Below are 19924 nucleotides of genomic sequence, written 5' to 3'. Positions count from 1 at the left end.
ATAACTTCCATAAAACAAATATTGTCGGTCAAGGAGGCAATGGTACTGTTTATAAAGGTACATTAGCTGACAAAACTATGGTTGCCATCAAGAAATCTAAGTCGATTGACCGTAACCAGATTGAGCAATTTATAAATGAGGTGATCATGTTATCAGAAATTAGCCACCCAAAAGTTGTCAAACTCTTGGGATGTTGTCTTGAAACGCAAACTCCCCTTCTAGTTTATGAGTTCATAACTAACAAAACTGTCTTCCAACACCTACACTATGACTATATTTCTTTATTGACATTTGAAAGGCGCTTAAACATAGCCACGGATACTGCAGAAGCCCTTTCATATATACACTCAACCACACAAATCATTCATAGAGATATTAAATCTTCAAACATACTTTTGACCGATGACTATAGTGCTAAAGTGTCTGATTTTGGCATATCAAGGTTCATTCCTGTTGATCAGACTCATTTACAAACATTGGTGCATGGGACACTCGGGTACATAGATCCTGAATACTTCCGTTCAGGTATTTTGACGGAGAAGAGTGATGTATATAGTTTTGGAATGTTTCTTGTGGAGCTCCTAACGGGAAGAAAAGTTTTTTCAAATGACGGAAGTGAAAGTGACTTGGGTTTGGCCACATATTTCGTTTCTTCGTTGGTAAGGGGTAGCTTGATTGAAATACTTGACCATGAAGTCAAGAAAGATGGGCTTCATGAGCATATTAAGAAAGTTGCTAGCCTTGCAGAACACTGTGTGGAGCTAGAAGGCAAGAAAAGGCCTAGCATGAAAGAAGTGAAAGCGGAACTCTCGGAGCTAAGTCAATCTTACCTGAAGACTTCTATCATCTCCAATTAGATCACTTACTTTGACTCTGACCAGCTTATATTGTTTGACTGATCAAGTTAATCCTGAACAATGATCGCCTATGGTTCAAAATCTCGACAATCCAAAGGTTAACAAACAAGCATCAACAACTCTCCCTCAGTTGTGTAAAAATTGACTAACAGAAAAAGGTTTATTCGTTTCTCCTGTATTAGCCCTCTAGACACGAGGTATATGGAAGCATCGCAATAGATTATAAGTTTTGGCCAAATACTACTCTTATTCAACAGTAAATAACGTTTTTCTTGGATTCAAGTTATTCAGAAAACCTACTTCTGTTTCCTTCCCCGAAAGTCATATAGTTATTTTATTTTAGTAATAACTTGTACACACACCAGCTCACTAAGCCATTAGGTTTACACCTTACGTACATTTTCAGGCTCAAATAATATGTATGACTCGTGAATAGAACATATATGATGAAAAGAAATAAAAGAGGACCAAAACGTCATCTACATCTAAAGAAACCCCAATGTAATCCGAACTTGGACAACTCGGTGATGAAACACACAAACAAAATAAAGGATTGAGAATTTGAGATCCACCAGACAAAATCTAGACTCTTGGATTAAAATCAAGGGTCAACATTATTTTTGAATCTTGACCCTTGATTTTAATCCAAGGGTCAAGATTCTTCCAACTTTACTAGTAAAGTTGTGTCCAACTGCAGAAGACATAAATACCAAAATAATGGTCCATTTCAATTTAAAACTATCTTGAGGAGTTGTCCAATAGCCCGTATTGTCACCGGTAGGCGTATTAGTGTTATCCATAGCAGGTCAAAACAAACTTCATACCAGCAAAACTAGGCCAAGAATACGAATATTACCTCCGGCTACATTGAGAGACGAAACCTTAGCTTCATGACCAGAAAGGACCTAATGGCTTAATATCTCTGGATTACCATACCTGAGAAAAAAGTCCAAAAAAAATTATTCAACACTTGGGCATACAGCATGCACTAATAGTAAGTTAGTAACGATACATACAACCAAAATACAAACAAATTTCTTGTGAATTACCTTAGTTGTCGTATTATACGACGCAGTACCACGGATATCCCTCTTGAGGCTCGAATTTAATTTGAGAAATAAGACTAGCATGGGCAGGAATTGTGTACAATGATCTCTTTTTCCTCAAATCCCAGATTCTACAAGTATTATCTTCACCTCCTGTTGCTAAATAATAGCCATTGGGCAAGAAACTAATCTCAAGGACCTGAAAAAACTTAACCATAAAACAACTATCAGCCAACTTCAAAATACAAGGATATATGAACGAGAAACTAAATTAATAAAATGTCAAATACATCAATATATCCAATATAAAAGTTTACATAAAGTGTCAAATTGATAGAAAATCATGGAGTATAGATTTATATTTCGACATGCATACAAAGTCTTAAATTGTATTACTTAAGAACTTGGAATGGTTTTGTGATAATACTAGGTTTTTAATTATAACTCACATTAACAATTAATAAGAAAATATAGCTATGTTTACAAGAAAAAAGTATTGGTGAGCGAACCGCGTTGCGACCCCCTCACTCAAACTCGTTATAACCAGAAGACATTTTGACCCGTCACTCAACCCACCCATCTTTCCACGTCTAGAGAAAAAAAATGTCCTACCGGCTTCACATGACCTTCCAAGGCTAGAATGCTTCTCCCTGACCCTAAGTCCCATACATGAGCAAGTGCATGTGCATCAAGGCCACAAGATGCTGTTAAAGAGGCATCAGGGTGAAAAGCCAATAACGCTTCGACTATAACCTTCTTGGATAAGCAACTACTCACCAGTCTCTGTATCCCATAATCTCCATGTCTTGTCAAAACTGGTTGTACCCAAATACTTGCTGATGGATGGAAAGCAACATGAGCTAGACGATCCAAATAACCTTGTATGTACTAAGCAGACGTCCTTCGGTGTTCCATAACCTTGCAGTGCGATCAGCAGAAGCAGTTCCAATGTGGTTGTTTGTTGAAGAAAATGTAACATCCGTGGCTCATTCTGTATGTCCCTTCGATGAAGACAAAATTTTTACTCCCGACATGCTCCATCCTTAGCAACTCCATTTAGAGTACCGATCAAGAATCAACAAAAGTAGCACACAGTTATTCATTTAAACATCAATTTAAGACATGGATAGTCTTACTTTGATCATGATTTCATATATTGGCATCATTGGGGTAATAGAAAGGTCCTAGGGGATAGGTCTCTTAGTAAATGAAAATGGGGCAGGGATGACATTTATTTAGATTGTGCAAACTATGGAAAATCGCAAATGTTAGCAAGTACAAATAATACCAGCATATTCAAACCTCAAAAGTCAAAACGCAGAGACTCTATCAAGATGAATCGTCAAACTTTTGCAATGAGCCATCACTTGCGAGCTTTCAACAAAATTACTAATCCTGCCTGCAAGCGTACCAAAAAAAATCTGATCCGCTGTTACCGAAATCCAGAAACAGAGTAAATATGATATCCAGTTTGAGTAATTTTCATATTGACTATATTTTTGGACTTGAAAAGCATTCAGTACATACATGGAAATTCAGGAAAAACAAGTACAGATGGACGCAGAAAAAGGTTTCATAGTGTAACTTTTCATGGTATATATTCATGAAAGTACAATCGTTTGAGAAACAAAGAGTTAAGTACAGCGGTTCTGAATGAACATAGGCTCTTTTCATATAGTAAATATACTATATAATCAGCAGCAATGATGTAGCTTTCAGATTTAAATAAACCAACACAAAACTCTCCTATCTCCCTAACAGTCCTTTGGGTTATGCCTGAGAAACGGCTAACTAGAGCCCTCGTGTCTCGGTCAAGCAGCAGACGTCCAAGCTGACTAAATCCTCTTTGCACCGTAATAGATTCAAGCCTTTTTACAATAAAGTTGATCACCAAATGAACAAACGAGTCATAGTTGGTTGTCACTAGAGACTGGAGCCATCCTGAGTTAGTCTCAACAGCATGAAGTCGTCTCTGGACCCATGGATCATTTACCTCATTTTCTACATATTCAGCTTCGAAGAGCTTGTAACTAATTACGGTGCAACACTGTCTAACACGGGTTGAATTCAGTGTGTGACTGTACCTACAAGCTGCTCTAAACCAGAAACTAAAACTTTCTTCAAGACATCGCTCATCTCTCCCAACTCTGATAGACATGCCTTAATCCTTTCTCTATCAGCAGGGGCAGGAAATACCTGATAGAACCAATATTGTTAGATCATGTTTAATCAGTAATACCCCATTTAGACTAGTTCCAAAAGGATGAAATTGGTAAATAGAGGTGGCAGTATTATAATAATAATTTATGAACAGATCACCCAGATTACGTTTTAGTTTTAAACGGTCAAACAGATAAGACGACAAAAATGGCTATAAAGAAAACAAGGCAAATGGGAAGAATTTCACCCAAAGTGTATCGCTAGTTCATAAAAAATCCTAAATCATTTTATACAAAAATAATAATAATGATCACCGAAAGAGTATAACCTTTTTTTTTTCATATTTGACATGCCAATATTTATAAAAACGGAGAAAATGTGATTCGGGCTATATGCCTCGACATGAGCACATTACTTACTCAGTTTGACTCATAACCCACTCCACCCGATCTACAACTTGCCACTTCGACACTTCTCCAGGTGCACTAAGACCCTTCCATGACTTTCTTAAAGTTGGCAGGGGAAGTCTTTGTGAACAGTCTTTCCATCACACATTGACATTCTGATAGAACCCAAAAATCCACAATTATAAATTATTGATCTTTATTGCTCGAAACCAAAAGATTACAAGATACTAGCTAGACTCAATTCGAGATGGGTTAATCTCCATACAACCCTATTCGAGATGGGTAATTCTCCTAAAACAAACAAAGTTTGCTAATTGTAAAATAACCAGACCTCCCCCAATGAAAACTTGGCCTGCTATTTAAATACTAACAAATACCCATGCTAAAACAAAACAACACATAGAGCTTACATCAAGAAGTTCAAATGCCTATAAATTACAGTTACTACTACATGCGTATGCACACACTATCTTTAAGTGGGAAAAGCAAACTTACCATGCATGCAGACAATAAACATCCGCTTCTATCATTTACATATGTGTAGCTAACCATGGACTATGGCCTTTATATGCCAACAGTTCAGTAATTTAACTATGGCAGCAATTTTTAGGCAAAAAAAAAAAAGGTTTCATTAACACGAGACTGAGCTAAATTGAGTAAGCGTACCTGATTGGAGGGAGACCTAGCTGAGCGGCCAAAGTGCAAGTGTTTTGACAACATGTGATCTGATTCGGAATGTACGAGGACAAGTGTGAGGAGATCTGAAAGACGGAGATTTAAGATTGATTCGAGATGACGTGTCGCTGCGGTGACGTCAATTAGGGCTGTTCTTCCCCTGTTTCCTGCGGTGGTGGTGCTAGTGGTGACATTGTTTTTAGTGTTAGGTACAAAGGTCACCCTTGGATTCTTAAGGGGCAAGGAAGAGGGTTTTATGCCGGTTGTAAAGAAAATGTAGCAGAGAATGAATATGGTAGGGAAGAGAATTAGTATTTAGAAAGAGAATAAAAAAAATTAGTATTTAGAAAGAGAATAAATTTCGTCATTTGATACAACTATAGAATCAATATATGAAAATTACAAAAGTTTAAATAATAATTAAAATTAATATATATAATATTATTAAAACAAAAACAAAAAATTTCCATTCACATCCATTCTCTACAATATAGATAATGGATGGAATGAAATCGATTTTCACTTCTCGATTCTCTTCCTCATTCTTCATTGCAACCAAACATGAGAAGTGTTTCTCATTCTCATTTCACCCTTTCCATTCCATTGTACCAAACACCTTCTTAGACTGTTGATACTTCTATTAATTTAATCCATAAAAAAATTTTAAAACAAAAATAAAAATAAAATTTTTTTAACCCGAGTTAGTGAGTTATACATGTAGGGGTATAGTACGGGCTTCGCTCTTTAGGATATTAATAAGGGGTAGCTGGTGAGAGTGGTATAGGTCATAGGGGTGATCGGTGATGGAGTGATCTATCTAACGGGTTTCGCCCTTAGCTATTATGGCTCTGTCATAAGCCGAGAGGCTTCGCCTATAGTTTACGGGCTACACCCTTTGAAGAAAAATATATTTTTTTAAATTTTTTTTGGAATTAGTTAATTAAAGAGAGATTAAAAAAGTTTTAAAAAATTAAAAAAAAAAAAGAACCTTTTCACCCTTCTCTCCTTAAAATACCTTCTTATTTGATCTTTATATATATATATAGTTATTTTATGCATATATACACAAACATTCTTTCTTCATTTTTCATAATCAATCTTTACAAATATTCATTGATAGATGTTATTCATGTCATCGCCCATGACAATACTCTTCTTATAAACATCCTTCACTTCACTATGAATTTTTCACAAACATCCACATTATAAATAGTCTTACAAGTACAAACTCTTAAAATGATAGATCTATAAAAAGTGGTGATATTAACTATCATTTTCTATATGTTTAGAACTTTAGATAATAATGGTTCATAGTTTATAATACCAACCAAGTATAATGTATTTGCTTCTAAATCTGTTGTATCTGCTTTTAATAATAATAATAATGTATTAGTATATGATATGATATGAAGATGAAGATGACGTACATGATTTTTATTTACACGTAGCGATATAATACCAATGTGACACAACTCTACCCATCTTGTGGTTGACTGGTGGTGATATGAATATTACCAATGCCCTTACTTTTTAATTAGATTGGTGGGTGTTCCTCTTGTGGTGATATAAACAGTACCAAACAGAAATTTTCCGAACCGATTTTGACGATTTTTAACAGATTCTAGAACACAAACTGAAACCGTATTATTATATAGTTTTATGGTTTTTCTTTTCCCGTCCTTCTAACCATTCAATTAAACTTTATCACTTAGGTGACAAATATTGGTTCTTATTCTAGATCCATAAAATCATTATCATTACTCATCAACACAGGAGGGGCTGAGGGCCCAGGTTCATGTTCGACACTACCAAAGCTATAACTATTCTATATATACACGTACGGACATGCTATAAAATACAAGTTTAGCTACACAACAATAACAATATGCACAAAAGTAAAGACAAATTCACTTGCATTTTAGCACATTCCAAAGTGCATACACAATGAATAACTCAATAGCTTGTGAACAATACATATTCCAAAAGCCGGCTAGCTAGCTAAGTATGGTTTAAAAGACAAAGTAACATTGAACTGAAATCCCATTTGCGATGGGGATGCTGCTTAAACTGCTTTTGAATTTGACCATATTGGTCGTTATACAATCAAGAAAGATAGCAGCTCAGTCTCTGCCTAACTGCCCAGATAAATGTAAGAATGTCACCATTTCGTACCCTTTTGGGACGAGAGAAGGCTGCTACTTGAACGAATTATATTTCGTTAACTGTACAAATTTAAAAATATTTAACACCAATATCAAAGTGTTAGAGATATTACCTAATGGAACTATGCGTGGCTTATTACCAATATCTCATCGTTGTTACAACGAGCGTCGTACTGAAACTAGCTCAGAACCCAGAATAAAGTTGTCAAGATTCCCGGTGTCAAGCTTACAGAACGTGTTGACCACAGTTGGGTGCGATGCTAGAGCCAACATGAAAGTTGCTTCTGGTGATGACTACATCACCGGATGTTTATCAAATACAGGCTGCAATATGGTAGCTAACGGTTCATGTTTAGGCATGGGTTGCAGCCAGGTTCCGGTTCCTTATAAAGTGACAAGTTTTCGGATCCATACCCAGAGTAACACAAATGTGACTGTGGGCAAGTGGAGTTTCAACAATTGCACATATGGGTTTCTTGTTGAGAAAGATCATTACACGTTTCGTGCAACTGACCTTTTTAATATGCAAAAGAAGTCTTTCCCTGTGGTCTTAAAATGGTCGGTTGGAGACACAAGTTGCGAAGCAGCTCAAACGAACCGTACAAGTTATCTATGCGCAGATAATAGTGATTGTATCGATACTCTGACTGAGTTCGATCAAAGCTACCAAGGGTATCGTTGTAAATGTGCTGACGGATACTGGGGAAACCCATATCTTCCAAATGGATGTCAAGGTAACACTAGATATGTTACTATGTTATGCTATTATAATTATATACTCGTAATAGATTTGACAGATAACTGAAAAATGTTTGTGATGTTTCTTTAGACATTAACGAGTGTGAGGGAAATCATGAATGCTTATATGACTGTACTAACACGATTGGAAACTACACCTGTTCATGCTTCTTGGGTCAGCGTGGTGACGGTAGAAAGAATGGGGAACGTTGTAGTTATTCAGGAGGATCTATCTTTGCCGGTTAGTATATATATATAGCTTATATTAGTATGTCAGTACTCGAAAACCTGTCATTTCCAAAGGCCTAAGGTTGTTGCTAGCTAATTACTTTTAGACCAAAGTAAGTTATTTACTATGCGTATTATTTTTTAACAGGCGTTAGCATGGGAATTGCAGCATCCTTTGTGTTAACACTTATCTTATACGGGGGACTCAAACAGAGGCATATCATGAAGAGTAGGGAAAAGTTCTTCAAGATGAACGGTGGTTTGATACTACAGAAACTACTCTTTGAATCTAAACAATCCTCCCAAATGGCCAAGATTTTTACAGCAGGTGTTCTTGAAAAGGCAACCAATAACTTCCATAAAACAACAATTATCGGTCAAGGAGGCAATGGTATTGTTTATAAAGGTACATTAGCTGATAAAACTATGGTGGCCGTCAAGAAATCTAAGTCGATTGACCATAACCAGATTGAGCAATTTATAAATGAGGTGATCATGTTATCAGAAATTAGCCACCCAAATGTTGTCAAACTCTTGGGCTGTTGTCTTGAAACTCAAACTCCCCTTTTAGTTTATGAGTTCATAACCAACAAAACTGTCTTCCAACACCTACACGAATATGACTATATTTCTTCATTGACATTTGAAAGGCGCTTAAAGATCGCCACAGAGACTGCAGAAGCCCTTTCTTATATACACTCAACCACACAAATCATTCATAGAGATATTAAACCGTCAAACATACTTTTGACCGATGACTACACTGCTAAAGTGTCTGATTTTGGGATATCAAGGTTCATGCCTGTTGATCAGACTCATTTACAAACATTGGTGCACGGAACACTCGGGTACATAGATCCTGAGTACTTCCGTTCAGGAATTTTGACGGAGAAGAGTGATGTGTATAGTTTTGGCATGCTTCTTGTGGAGCTCCTAACGGGCCGAAAGGTTTTTTCACAAGATGGAACTGAAAGCGACTTGGGTTTGGCCACGTATTTCGTTTCTTCACTAGTAAGGGGTTGCTTGATTGAAATACTTGATCATAGAGTCAAGAAGGATGGGCTTCATGAGCATATCAAGAAACTTGCTAGCCTTGCAAAACACTGTGTGGAGCTAGAAGGCAAGAAAAGGCCTAGCATGAAAGAAGTGAAAGTGGAACTCGTGGAGCTAAGTCAATCTTACATGAAGACTAATTCTATCATCTCCGATAAGATCACTTATTTTGACTCTGATCAGCTTATATTGTTTGACTGATTAAGTTGATCCATTTGAACAATGATCTCCATATCTTAACTAGCACTAAAAATAAATGGTGTTCAGTTTTGATGGGTATGGATCAAATGGGTTCGGGTCAAGTATGGGTCACGAAACAAGTAACGGATCAGTAGAAGAAGCAGTCAAGAATGACCGAGTAGGCTGGAGATTGGTTGGTTGAAACAAATGATATTGCATATTGGTAGTAGAATACAGTAAAAATAGTACTATAAGATATGTTTTAGAACATTATAAATTGATTAACGTTTTTTTAACTTTGTAGATGTGTTGTCCTCTGATATATGAAGGTAGGACTTGTGTGTAGGTGGTCGAAGCGACGCCTGATGGGCACCATATCCATTTCTCATATCAACGCTCCTATCGACTTTGATCTCTCATTCTTTTCTACAGAGTTTTCTGATCAATCATATTATAGCAAAATCCAACTTCTAAGGACTTTGATAATACGCTATCACATGCATAAAATTGGCATTTTATATATACTGTAAGGGAAAATATTATATGATCATGGTGTTACACTCACAACATTTTTCACACATGTTAAACAGTCCTCCTGAATTTAAGATTTTTGAGGGGAACATTATATAACTATACGATGTTTGTAAAATACTAACATAATCTTCAAGTTCCTATAAATAATAAAGTGCACGTGCGCAATGACTTATTATGAACCGTCTCAAATGCAGTCAGCTCTAATCTCTAAATTCAATGTCAAGAGAAGAAGGGAGATAAGAATTACCCACGAGTAAGAAGAATCGCTCGTTTCTAATTGATCACCAGTAGATAATGATGTTAAATTGTCAATAGTCTCAAGAGCCGGCTCAAGGGGTGGGCCACTCCCTCGGTTGATTTCAGGGGCGGCTTAAAATTGTAAGAGTGGTGGTGGTTTGAGTTTTTAATGGTGCGTGATGGGTGGATGACTGGATGCTGGTGGTTGCTCCGGTACGGTGGTGGGGATGGAGTTTACCAGTGAGTTTGGTAGCTCATATAATTTCTAATAGCTTTCCGTAGTTCGATCTGTCTCTTTTTATGTATATTTAATATTATGATAAGTGGTAAACAAGGAAACTGTTCGATCATCATTCCATGCAAAGGTCGGAGGTCTTTTTTTACTATTTAGGTAGAACTTGTAAGTAGATTCTCTACCTGGTTTGAGGTAAGTTCTGTCTACATCTTAACCTCCGTATATACCGTCGAGATATTAGGGCTTAAAATACGCAAAAGCGACAATGAGGAGTTTCTTGCTTTCTAACTTGTCTCATTATCCATTCCAATTAACTGAATTCTTTGCAATGAAAGGATAAAAATAAATTTTTCTTACTATAAAATGATAATTAATCTAAGTTTTTGTATCCAGACAGATCTGGTAATTGTAAGTCAAAGTATGCTTGGAAGAATTCTAGCACTACTTCACCCGAAGTTTCAAAGTACAAGAAAGACCGTGAACTTAATGTTAGTCATATTTGCTTTCTCCTAAAGGTAATAACTACCATACAAACCATTTTCACACTTATCATATCTTTTAGTTCTTAACATTTTGTTGTGCAGTTGAAAATGCAGCAAAGATCATCACTGATCTCAGGCAAAAGGTCTCTTGATCCCTTAATCCGAAGTGTCTAAATTTTGGATTTTAATACATGTAATCCCAAATTCGGACCTTATATCATACTGTATTATTTTTATATGTTACTAAATATTAGGGTAAAAGAGGGTACCCTGTCCCAGGAATCACATTGAATCCCCATTATCCCACCCCACCTTCACTTAATACCCACATGATTTGGGAATTCTCAAGGATTAAACCTACGTGTCTCAACTTTACATGTGAATCCAAGCTGCATTGGTACAAATAACGATTTTGTCCCAAACACTACTCATAGATCAGAGGTAGTCCACTAATATTGGGTTCGGCCAATTTGCACACAAATATACTACACTTACATTATCACAATAAAGAATAGTCACGTGTCATAGAGGTCTCTATGGTTTACGGGTGGATTAACCAACATGTTTTTGTAACAATATTGGCCACAACTAGTTATCCAGCCTAAGCATTAGAACAGGAGATAGTATGAAAGACCAAGACAATAAGTTATCGTCTAGAAAAACACGATCACAATAGGAAGAACGTTTGGTCTTGATCATCACGGAGTTGTAACATATGAATAGCAAAGTTAGAACGCTGTTTTAGGGTGTATAGGCATTTTTCGCCCAACGTGTTTGTTAAATTGGTGAAGGTTCCCTTTGGTTTTCTTTTTAGATTGTCAGAGGTGTTGTTCATCTAAGGTCTGCTTTATGAAATAAGAATTATGAAACTGGTTATACATTCTCAAACTCACTAGGCAATAGCCAACAAAATAAGGGTCCTGCCGCAAGGTTCAATGTGTACAAACGTATGTCTATGTATAGAATTATGGACACATTCATATATACTATCAAACAGGCAAAGTTTAAACATGTAACAAATATGTTGTAATATGGGAATCTTTGTTTTACCGCATTCATGAACGACTAGGATATGAACAAAAAGATAAAACCAAAAGCCGGCTAGTACCTTTAACTTAAGATGCTGAGGTTGCAGATTCCATTAGGGATTAGAGATGCTGCACAAATTACTTCTGAAATTGTTGATATTGATTGTTATACTGACAAGAGCGGTGGCAGCTCAATCCCTGCCCAGTTGCCCGGATAAATGTGGGAATGTAACAATCCCATATCCTTTTGGGACGAAAGAAGGCTGCTACTTGAGCAAATCTTATTATGTGAACTGTACAGACCAACAAATCTCCGGCACCAACATCACACTGTTGAACATATCACTAGATGGCCTAATGCGTGGCTCATTACCAATAGGCTATCGTTGTTACAATAAAAACCATGCAAAAACTAGTCTGTCAGAACCCATAATAAGATTGTCAAGATTCCCAATCTCAAGCACACGAAACCTCTTTACTACAGTTGGGTGTGATGCTAGATCCAACATGAAGATCATTGAAGGTGAAGAATACATAACTGGATGTCTAACAACGTCTATATGTAATATGTCAGTGAATGGTCCGTGTTTAGGTATGGGTTGCAGTCAGGTTCTGGTCCCTTATAACGTGACAAGTTTTTGGATCCATGCACAAAGCAACACAAAAGTGCATGTTGGCGAGTGGAAGTTTGATAAGTGCGTATACGCATTTCTTGTTGAAATTGATCGCTACAGCTTTCATGTAACTGATTTTGATATGATGCTCAATCGGTCTTTTCCAGTGGTTTTTGAATGGTCGGTTGGGAATAAAAGCTGTAAAGAAGCTCAAAAGAGTGGTAGAGATTATGTTTGCAGTGACAATAGTCTATGCATCGACGCTCAGACTGATTTCAATAAAAGTTATGAAGGATATCGTTGTCAATGTGCTCCAGGGTATCGGGGAAACCCTTATCTTCCAAACGGGTGTCAAGGTAAAACGCTATTTGCTTGCTTGATATTAATACCATTAACAGCCCACACTCACTGCAATTTGTGGTGTTTTTCCAGATGTTAACGAATGTGCAGGATCTCAAAATGACTGCATATATGACTGTACTAACACAATTGGAAGCTACAACTGTCAATGTTTCTTTGGGCAGCATGGTGACGGTAGAAAAAATGGGAGTGGCTGCAGTTACTCGGGAGGGTCCCTCTTTGCCTGTGAGTATATACGACTCATTTCATTACTAGAAAAACAGTCATCAACAACGACCTAAATTCACTGCTAAATGTATACAAACATACACAAGCTTGGTGATCAAGTTATATGAACTTTCTAATAACAGAACTTACTGATAAACAGGCATTAGCATGGTCTCTGCAGCATCCGTTGTGCTTACACTTATCCTATACAGAGGAATTAAACAGAGACGCCTTATAAAGAGTAGGGAGACATTCTTCAAGAAAAATGGAGGTTTAATTCTACAAAAACTAATCTTCGAACCTAAACAATCTTCCCAAGTGGCAAAGATTTTTCCGGCAGGAGTTCTTGAAAAGGCAACCAATAACTTTCACAAAACAAATGTCATCGGTCAGGGAGGATATAGTACAGTCTATAAAGGTATACTAGCTGATAAAACTGTGGTTGCCATCAAGAAATACATGTCCATCGACCAGAACCAGATTGAGCAGTTCATAAATGAGGTGATCGTTCTATCAAGAATTAGCCACCCAAATGTTGTCAAACTCGTGGGTTGTTGTTTAGAGACACAAACTCCCCTGCTGGTTTATGAGTTCGTAACTAACAAGACCGTCTTTCAACACCTACACGAACACGACTTTGTTTCTTCATTGACATTTGAAAGACGCTTAAACATAGCCACACAGACTGCAGAAGCCCTTGCTTATATACACTCAACCACACAAATCGTTCACAGAGATGTCAAATCATCAAACATAATTTTGAATGATGACTTTACTGCTAAAGTGTCTGATTTTGGCATCTCAAGATATATTCCTTCTGAGGAGACTCACATACAAACATTGATCCATGGAACTCTTGGGTACATAGACCCTGAGTACTTCCGATCAGGAACTTTTACAGAGAAAAGTGACATTTATAGTTTTGGCATGGTTCTTGTTGAGCTTCTAACGGGAAAAAGGGTATTTTCACATGGTGGAACTGAAAGTGACATGGGATTGGCAACATTATTTGTTTCTTCACTAGAAACTGGTTTCTTGATTCAAATTCTTGATAATAAAGTCAAGGAAGATGGGCTCGACGCGCATATCATAAAAATTGCTAACATCGCAAAAGACTGTGTGGAGCTAGAGGGCAAGAAGAGGCCTAACATGAAAGAAGTGAAAGAGAAACTCAAAGAACTAAGTCTATCTTACCTAAAGAATTCTCTCATCCCCAAGAAAGTCAAATGATGACCATGACCAGCTTATATAGTTTGACATATAAAAGTCAACCTAATTTGCTGCACTATGGCTGCAAAAATCTGTAGAGTCTTTTACTTATTTGCCCCATGTAATGCATTACAATATGAGATAAGTTCTAAGGTCACTGTATCTATAAGGGAACGACTATACAGCAAAGTCAAAATACACAGCAAACGAAAGATATGAGATATCATATATATCATACATAAAAGATGTTGTATGACAACGTATGCTGAAAACTTGTAAAATAACCATATATTTTGGTAACCTTCTTATAGTGAGCAACTATAATCATCACTTATGTCTATGTCTTCAATATCAGAATCATCCAAATCATCAAAGTCCATACTATCGCCAAGAAGCTGCGGTGATCCATCATTTAGCATCCCAGGGTGAGTTCTTGCCTCTTGTATTATTGACAATATTTCATCAATATTCTGATTTGTGTCACTAGATATTGTGTTCTGAGAACTTCCCCCAGCCATCAAATCCATAGGCAAGTTCGTTAAGAACCATGGGTGCATTTGGATTTCTTTTATGGTTATTCTCTGCAAAAATCTGAATACTAAGAAAATGCAACATTTCTTTGTTATAATTTTTATAAAGAAAACCTTATCTGCCCATTGTCATTATTTACTATTAATAAGGTAGAGGATTTAACTAAAATATGGGCCAATTTGTAATATTTATTCCGAACTGGTAAAATGGGTAAAACTTAAAATGGAACTCATCAAATGAGTTGAAAAACACAGAAAGTGTATTAAAATACCTATAACCACCTAAAGAAGACACCAAAAGTGCATTAAAATACTTATAACAACCTTAAGTGTTTATTTTTATTTGCAAAAAAAAAAGCACATACATGGAGTGTTAGCGGGTCAACCCAATGGACCCGGATCAACCCAATGGACCCGGACCATTTGACCCACATTTAAACCATTACCCAAAGCACATGTTATTCCACCTTTACTTTATGAATCCAACCCAACTTCTACATATAACTTATGCAGTTCTACCTTCTCAGGATTGGCAACGAATATCCGATAAAGAAGATGTCTGCATTCCAACGAAATTTCTACACTGTCTGGAATAGAGTATTGGACACTAAGTATTCGCTGTCATAAATCAAACAATGTCCAATCAAACTCCATAAAAATGAGAGTGTTTTTTAACTTCTAAAGGTTAAGTCATGGTACTCACGGTAATTGTTGTTCGAAAGTTCTTTGGATCATCAGGATCTCCAAACGGATATGCCCCAACGAGCATCACATATAGAGTTACCCCACATGACCAGACATCTGCAAGCTACAATTTACAAGAGTTAAAATAAGAACCCAAAATCTGTTATAGACTTGCTGACTTTTCAAATCGTTATACTTCACCGATTAATGGCAAACAAACTATTGTCCGTGAAACATTTAAAAGAACAATAGGCTCTGAATGGGTATAGATTGATTGTAGTGATCAATATGCAGATGCAAGTCCTAAAATTCTTTTTTTTTTAATCCTTTCTTAGTATAAAAGCCAAGTTAAAATTTGAAATATTAGTGTATTCCAAATATATATGGTATTGCACAAGCATGCCAAATGTTAGTATGATGGAAGGCAAATTCCAAATTTTGAAACTAAATTACAGCATCGGTATTTTTACAAGCATAGTAATTTAGGCAAGGAAATGTCAAGTGCAGCTATTTAAATCGTCAACATTACTGTTTATGAAATGACAAAAGAAAACTCAATGGCAGCACCTTTCCATCGTATTCTTTTCTTGAGAGAACTTCGGGTGCAATGTAAGCTGGCGTTCCAACTGTTGACTTTGGTTGAGAATGCAGAACTGATGACTATATCATACAGACATTAGTTTATTACATCAAAATTCATGAATATCATATTCATTTAGTGAATTTGATAGAAAGGAGACAACGCAGATGAAAATGTTGTAAATGTGTTACCTTTGAGTACCCAAAATCACATATTTTAACACGAGGAGCTGTGCTTCCATCTAGCAGTGTGTTTTCAAGCTTAAGATCTCTGTGACAAATTTCCTGAAACCATATACCAATGGCCAATGAGCTAAAATGGATGCGCTAATATTGTGAATAGATTGAATGAATATCGTTAATACCATCGAGTGACAGTAGCTAACTCCTGATATAAGTTGTTGAAAGAAAAATCTTGCCTGGTACATATCAGAACAAACCAAAGTCAAAAAGCGTAAAATCTCAATGATATCAGTGTTTTAAGTAGTAAATGAGTTTAGAAGCTTATAACTGATTATTATTAAAAAATAAAATAAAAAAAGTTAACCAGATAGACGTTATAACTGTGTTATTTAACCAAGAAAATAATCAAACTATGCATATAGTTTAGCTAAAATCTTGAGTGGTTTGAGCAATCATGAACTTTGAGCGTCACAACGTATACTTTCCGAAGTCAACGATCCACTCATTTCGTTGGAAAAAGAGCAGTCGAAGGGGCTACCAAGTGTTATTACCCATTCTTAAACTCCAAAAGTTAAAATAGAAATTTGTACGGTTTATTACAAATTCGAAAATAATAAACAAACAAACTGCATTTGAGGATCTAAAGTTATGTAGACAACAACTTGCCTCGTTCTCACTGAATTTACCCGCATTGCATATCCTCTCGAAAAGCTCTCCTCCGGCTGCATACTCCATTACTATTGCTAAGTGAGTTGGAGTCAATAACACCTGAAAAATGCAGGCCCGAAAAACATAAGAACACCTTTAACTTAGCTCATTTTTACAACATGATAAAACGTGAAATTTGGTTTAATCTGCCCATTAATGTCTGATAATGTGTTGGATAATTCACAAGTTTTTGCTACAATGGAATAAGTCTTTAAAAAGCTCAAAGTTCTTCTAGAAACATTAAAATAAGCAAGAGAGAATGTGTTTTCTTATCAATGATTCAATAACCTCATGAGGCTATTAATTTCAACGGGAAAAAAGCTTTTTGTCTCGATAAAAAGTCTAATAGAATAGTAATAAGCTTTAAAAAAAAGCCCTGCTTTGGAGATGCTCTTGAATTGTTGTGTGGATGGTGAATTGGTGTTTGTAATATTAGATGAACTTGATGACGGGCGTAAACTAAAGTTATTTCATACTTTATTCAATGCACGTGATAGACAACCGGATTCAATGCCAGTTGTGTAACAAACGACCCCATGACACAAGAGTCGTCAAGTTTGACGTTTTCCACCTAGCACCACACTACAAATTCTAAGTACCATTGATTTTTATCCAAATAGGACTCGCAGAGGATATAGATACTCTCACTAGCTACTTTAAGAATCTGTAATGCTATGACTTAACCAAGTCGCATCATGACAAATCGGTTCTTTATAGAGCAACAATAGATAGGTCAACATTTGGCTTCAAATACAATAAATCTTAGCATCATTAAGCAGTTTTTAACTATTTAACCACTAAAACAAAAACTCAAATTGAAGTAGTAAAAAGAGCTATGCAGTAAACAATCTAACAGCAGTAAATCAGACAGGCACAAACATCACACTAATAACACAAAACACACACACACAGTGGCAGGCTGTATAAAAACAAACTAATAACATAGAAAGAGAAAAAGAAAAAGCTAACCTCTTTGAATCTAATAATATTTGGATGTCTTAAAGATCTATGATTCATAATCTCCCTTTGAACATGTTCATCAATCTGCAAAATTTCAAAAATCTTGATCACACCCACATATTATCTTGCATAAAAACCTCATTTTATTCAAAAAAAAAATCAAAACTTTATTAGTAATAAATGAAAAACCTTTTGTCCTCTTTCAATAAACTTGACAGCAAACAACTCTCTAGTACCCTTGTCTCTAACAAGCTTTGCTACACCAAAGTTACCAGACCCAATTTCTTTAACAAGTTCATATCTTTCCATATTATTTGGTTCCTTCAAGAAAGTTGGAAAATGATCAAGACCACCTACAAAAGCCTATGTGATCAAAAAGATGGAAAATTTGTGAAGGTTGGGTAGGTGTGATTAGATAAAGTGTATTGTGGGTCAGTAAAAAGAAAGAGAAGACTTGGACTGATCACTTTCTATATGTAGAAATTTATGGATATAGAGTTGTGTGAGAAAGAATTTAGTATAGGGTACTATTTTACTCATGCCTTACTATTATTGGATCTTTGGGTGTAAATTTGGCGGATAGTGAAATAGGTGTCAAAACTGTGTGGGTTTTGAGTTGTGCAAATGATATTGGAATCATATCTTTTGATTATTATGATTTGTTTACTAAAATCATGTACTCGTATAACGTTCAAAAAAAAAATGGTATCAATATTAATTTCTTTTCACTAATCCTCCTAATAATGACGAGAAGATTTTATGTTGACAAAGAATTTCATTTGTACATCTTTTTTTATTTTTTTAAGGCCTGTTTTTTCTACGTAGAACTTCATGAAAGCATTATATTATAATTTGAATAAAGCATAAAAGAAAAATTAAAATTGCTAATGAATAGAAGAAATTTGCATCTCAAGAACGTAAATAAATGTTGTAAAATTAATGTCAACAGGTTCTATCAACCACAAATTTAAAACATCATATCTCAAATAAACCCTACTAATAACAAAAAAACAAGTTAGAATATAATCACGTAAACTAAATATCTATAATTTATAATCTATAAACCCTTATAAAGGTATTAAGATTAAGTTTAAGCACTTTTTTTATTCTCATAATACCCTCCTTAATTATATTGTATTTTACACCTCCTTCTCTAAATGCCGAAATTACCCCTATCAAAATTTAAACCCCCAAAAAAGAAACTCATATTAAAAAAAAATCATATCACTTTTTTCAGCCGATCTGCCTATCGTAACCGTTGCCATCAATTTATCATCATCAACAACTAAATCACAACCCATCTCTCTCTCTCTCCGGATTCATCGCTCCCAACCACCGCCACCGGATTCCTCACCATCAACAAGGGTTTCTCTAATATTGACAATTGTCTTCTAGCCGCCACAACAGGCAGTAGGCTAGTTCATACAAATATAAACAAAATTATTCAGAAATTAAGCACAGTGAAATTTGTATTATAAACTTAAATTATTTTTTTTTATGTGAATTAAATCCACTATTATTTTATCATGAGAAAAAATTTGAGTAGCCTCGATCTCTTTCATTATTTGGAAATTAAGAAATTTTTAAAAACCATCACTTTTATTTTGTTTCGTAGTTTTTTCTTCTTCTCACAATTTTGATTGTTGAGAAAGTTTTTTTAACTAATTTCAAGTGAATTAAGAGAGTCACAATAATATTGACTCTTTTATTGTATATATATATACAAACTTCATATTATATTATGATAATAATAATAAGAAATACATTATTATTGATATATTACAAAACTAGTTCTAATACCCGTATGATGTACGGTAGCTATATATATTGTATCATAAAGAAATTCGAATATGTCTCGTACACGATTC

General features: G+C 35.6%; 4 protein-coding genes across 5 annotated transcripts; 2 read left to right on the top strand and 2 right to left on the bottom strand.

Moving 5' to 3' along the window:
• Window positions 1–1307: 1307 nt before the first annotated feature.
• Window positions 1308–5378, bottom strand: LOC122579741 (U4/U6 small nuclear ribonucleoprotein PRP4-like protein). Of its 2 annotated transcripts, XR_006320690.1 has the most exons (6): window positions 5137–5378; window positions 3431–4099; window positions 3206–3332; window positions 2516–2953; window positions 1907–2102; window positions 1318–1793 (listed from the first exon to the last, which is right to left on the bottom strand). XR_006320690.1 is itself a non-coding variant. In XM_043751967.1 (4 exons), the coding sequence occupies exons 1-3, from the start codon at window positions 2880–2882 to the stop codon at window positions 1920–1922; spliced, it is 486 nt and encodes a 161-aa protein (XP_043607902.1). In that variant the 5' UTR covers window positions 2883–3085; the 3' UTR covers window positions 1308–1793; window positions 1907–1919. The 2 variants fall into 2 exon arrangements, 1 of the variants encoding a protein (XP_043607902.1); XM_043751967.1 differs by lacking the exons at window positions 3206–3332; window positions 3431–4099; window positions 5137–5378 and having other exon boundaries at window positions 1308–1793; window positions 1907–2111; window positions 2516–2607; window positions 2681–3085.
• A 1816-nt stretch (window positions 5379–7194) lies between these two features.
• LOC122610518 (wall-associated receptor kinase 2-like) lies at window positions 7195–9527 on the top strand. Its single transcript, XM_043783500.1, has 3 exons — window positions 7195–8041; window positions 8137–8286; window positions 8422–9527. The coding sequence occupies exons 1-3, from the start codon at window positions 7195–7197 to the stop codon at window positions 9525–9527; spliced, it is 2103 nt and encodes a 700-aa protein (XP_043639435.1).
• A 2621-nt stretch (window positions 9528–12148) lies between these two features.
• On the top strand, window positions 12149–14581 carry LOC122610517 (wall-associated receptor kinase 2-like). Its single transcript, XM_043783498.1, has 3 exons — window positions 12149–12992; window positions 13087–13221; window positions 13364–14581. Exons 1-3 carry the CDS (start codon window positions 12149–12151, stop codon window positions 14431–14433), a joined length of 2049 nt encoding a protein of 682 aa, XP_043639433.1. The 3' UTR covers window positions 14434–14581.
• A 47-nt stretch (window positions 14582–14628) lies between these two features.
• LOC122611313 (serine/threonine-protein kinase SAPK2) lies at window positions 14629–18542 on the bottom strand. Its single transcript, XM_043784322.1, has 9 exons — window positions 18246–18542; window positions 18066–18140; window positions 17055–17156; window positions 16571–16624; window positions 16398–16490; window positions 16194–16286; window positions 15646–15750; window positions 15462–15560; window positions 14629–14993 (listed from the first exon to the last, which is right to left on the bottom strand). Exons 1-9 carry the CDS (start codon window positions 18363–18365, stop codon window positions 14718–14720), a joined length of 1017 nt encoding a protein of 338 aa, XP_043640257.1. The 5' UTR covers window positions 18366–18542; the 3' UTR covers window positions 14629–14717.
• Between the last annotated feature and the right edge of the window lie 1382 nt (window positions 18543–19924).

This window comes from Erigeron canadensis, chromosome 8 (assembly GCF_010389155.1).
Source record: "Erigeron canadensis isolate Cc75 chromosome 8, C_canadensis_v1, whole genome shotgun sequence".
NCBI lineage: Eukaryota > Viridiplantae > Streptophyta > Magnoliopsida > Asterales > Asteraceae > Erigeron > Erigeron canadensis.
The sequence above is the reverse complement of the archived record's forward strand: the minus strand, read 5'-3'. Positions and strand labels throughout refer to the sequence as shown.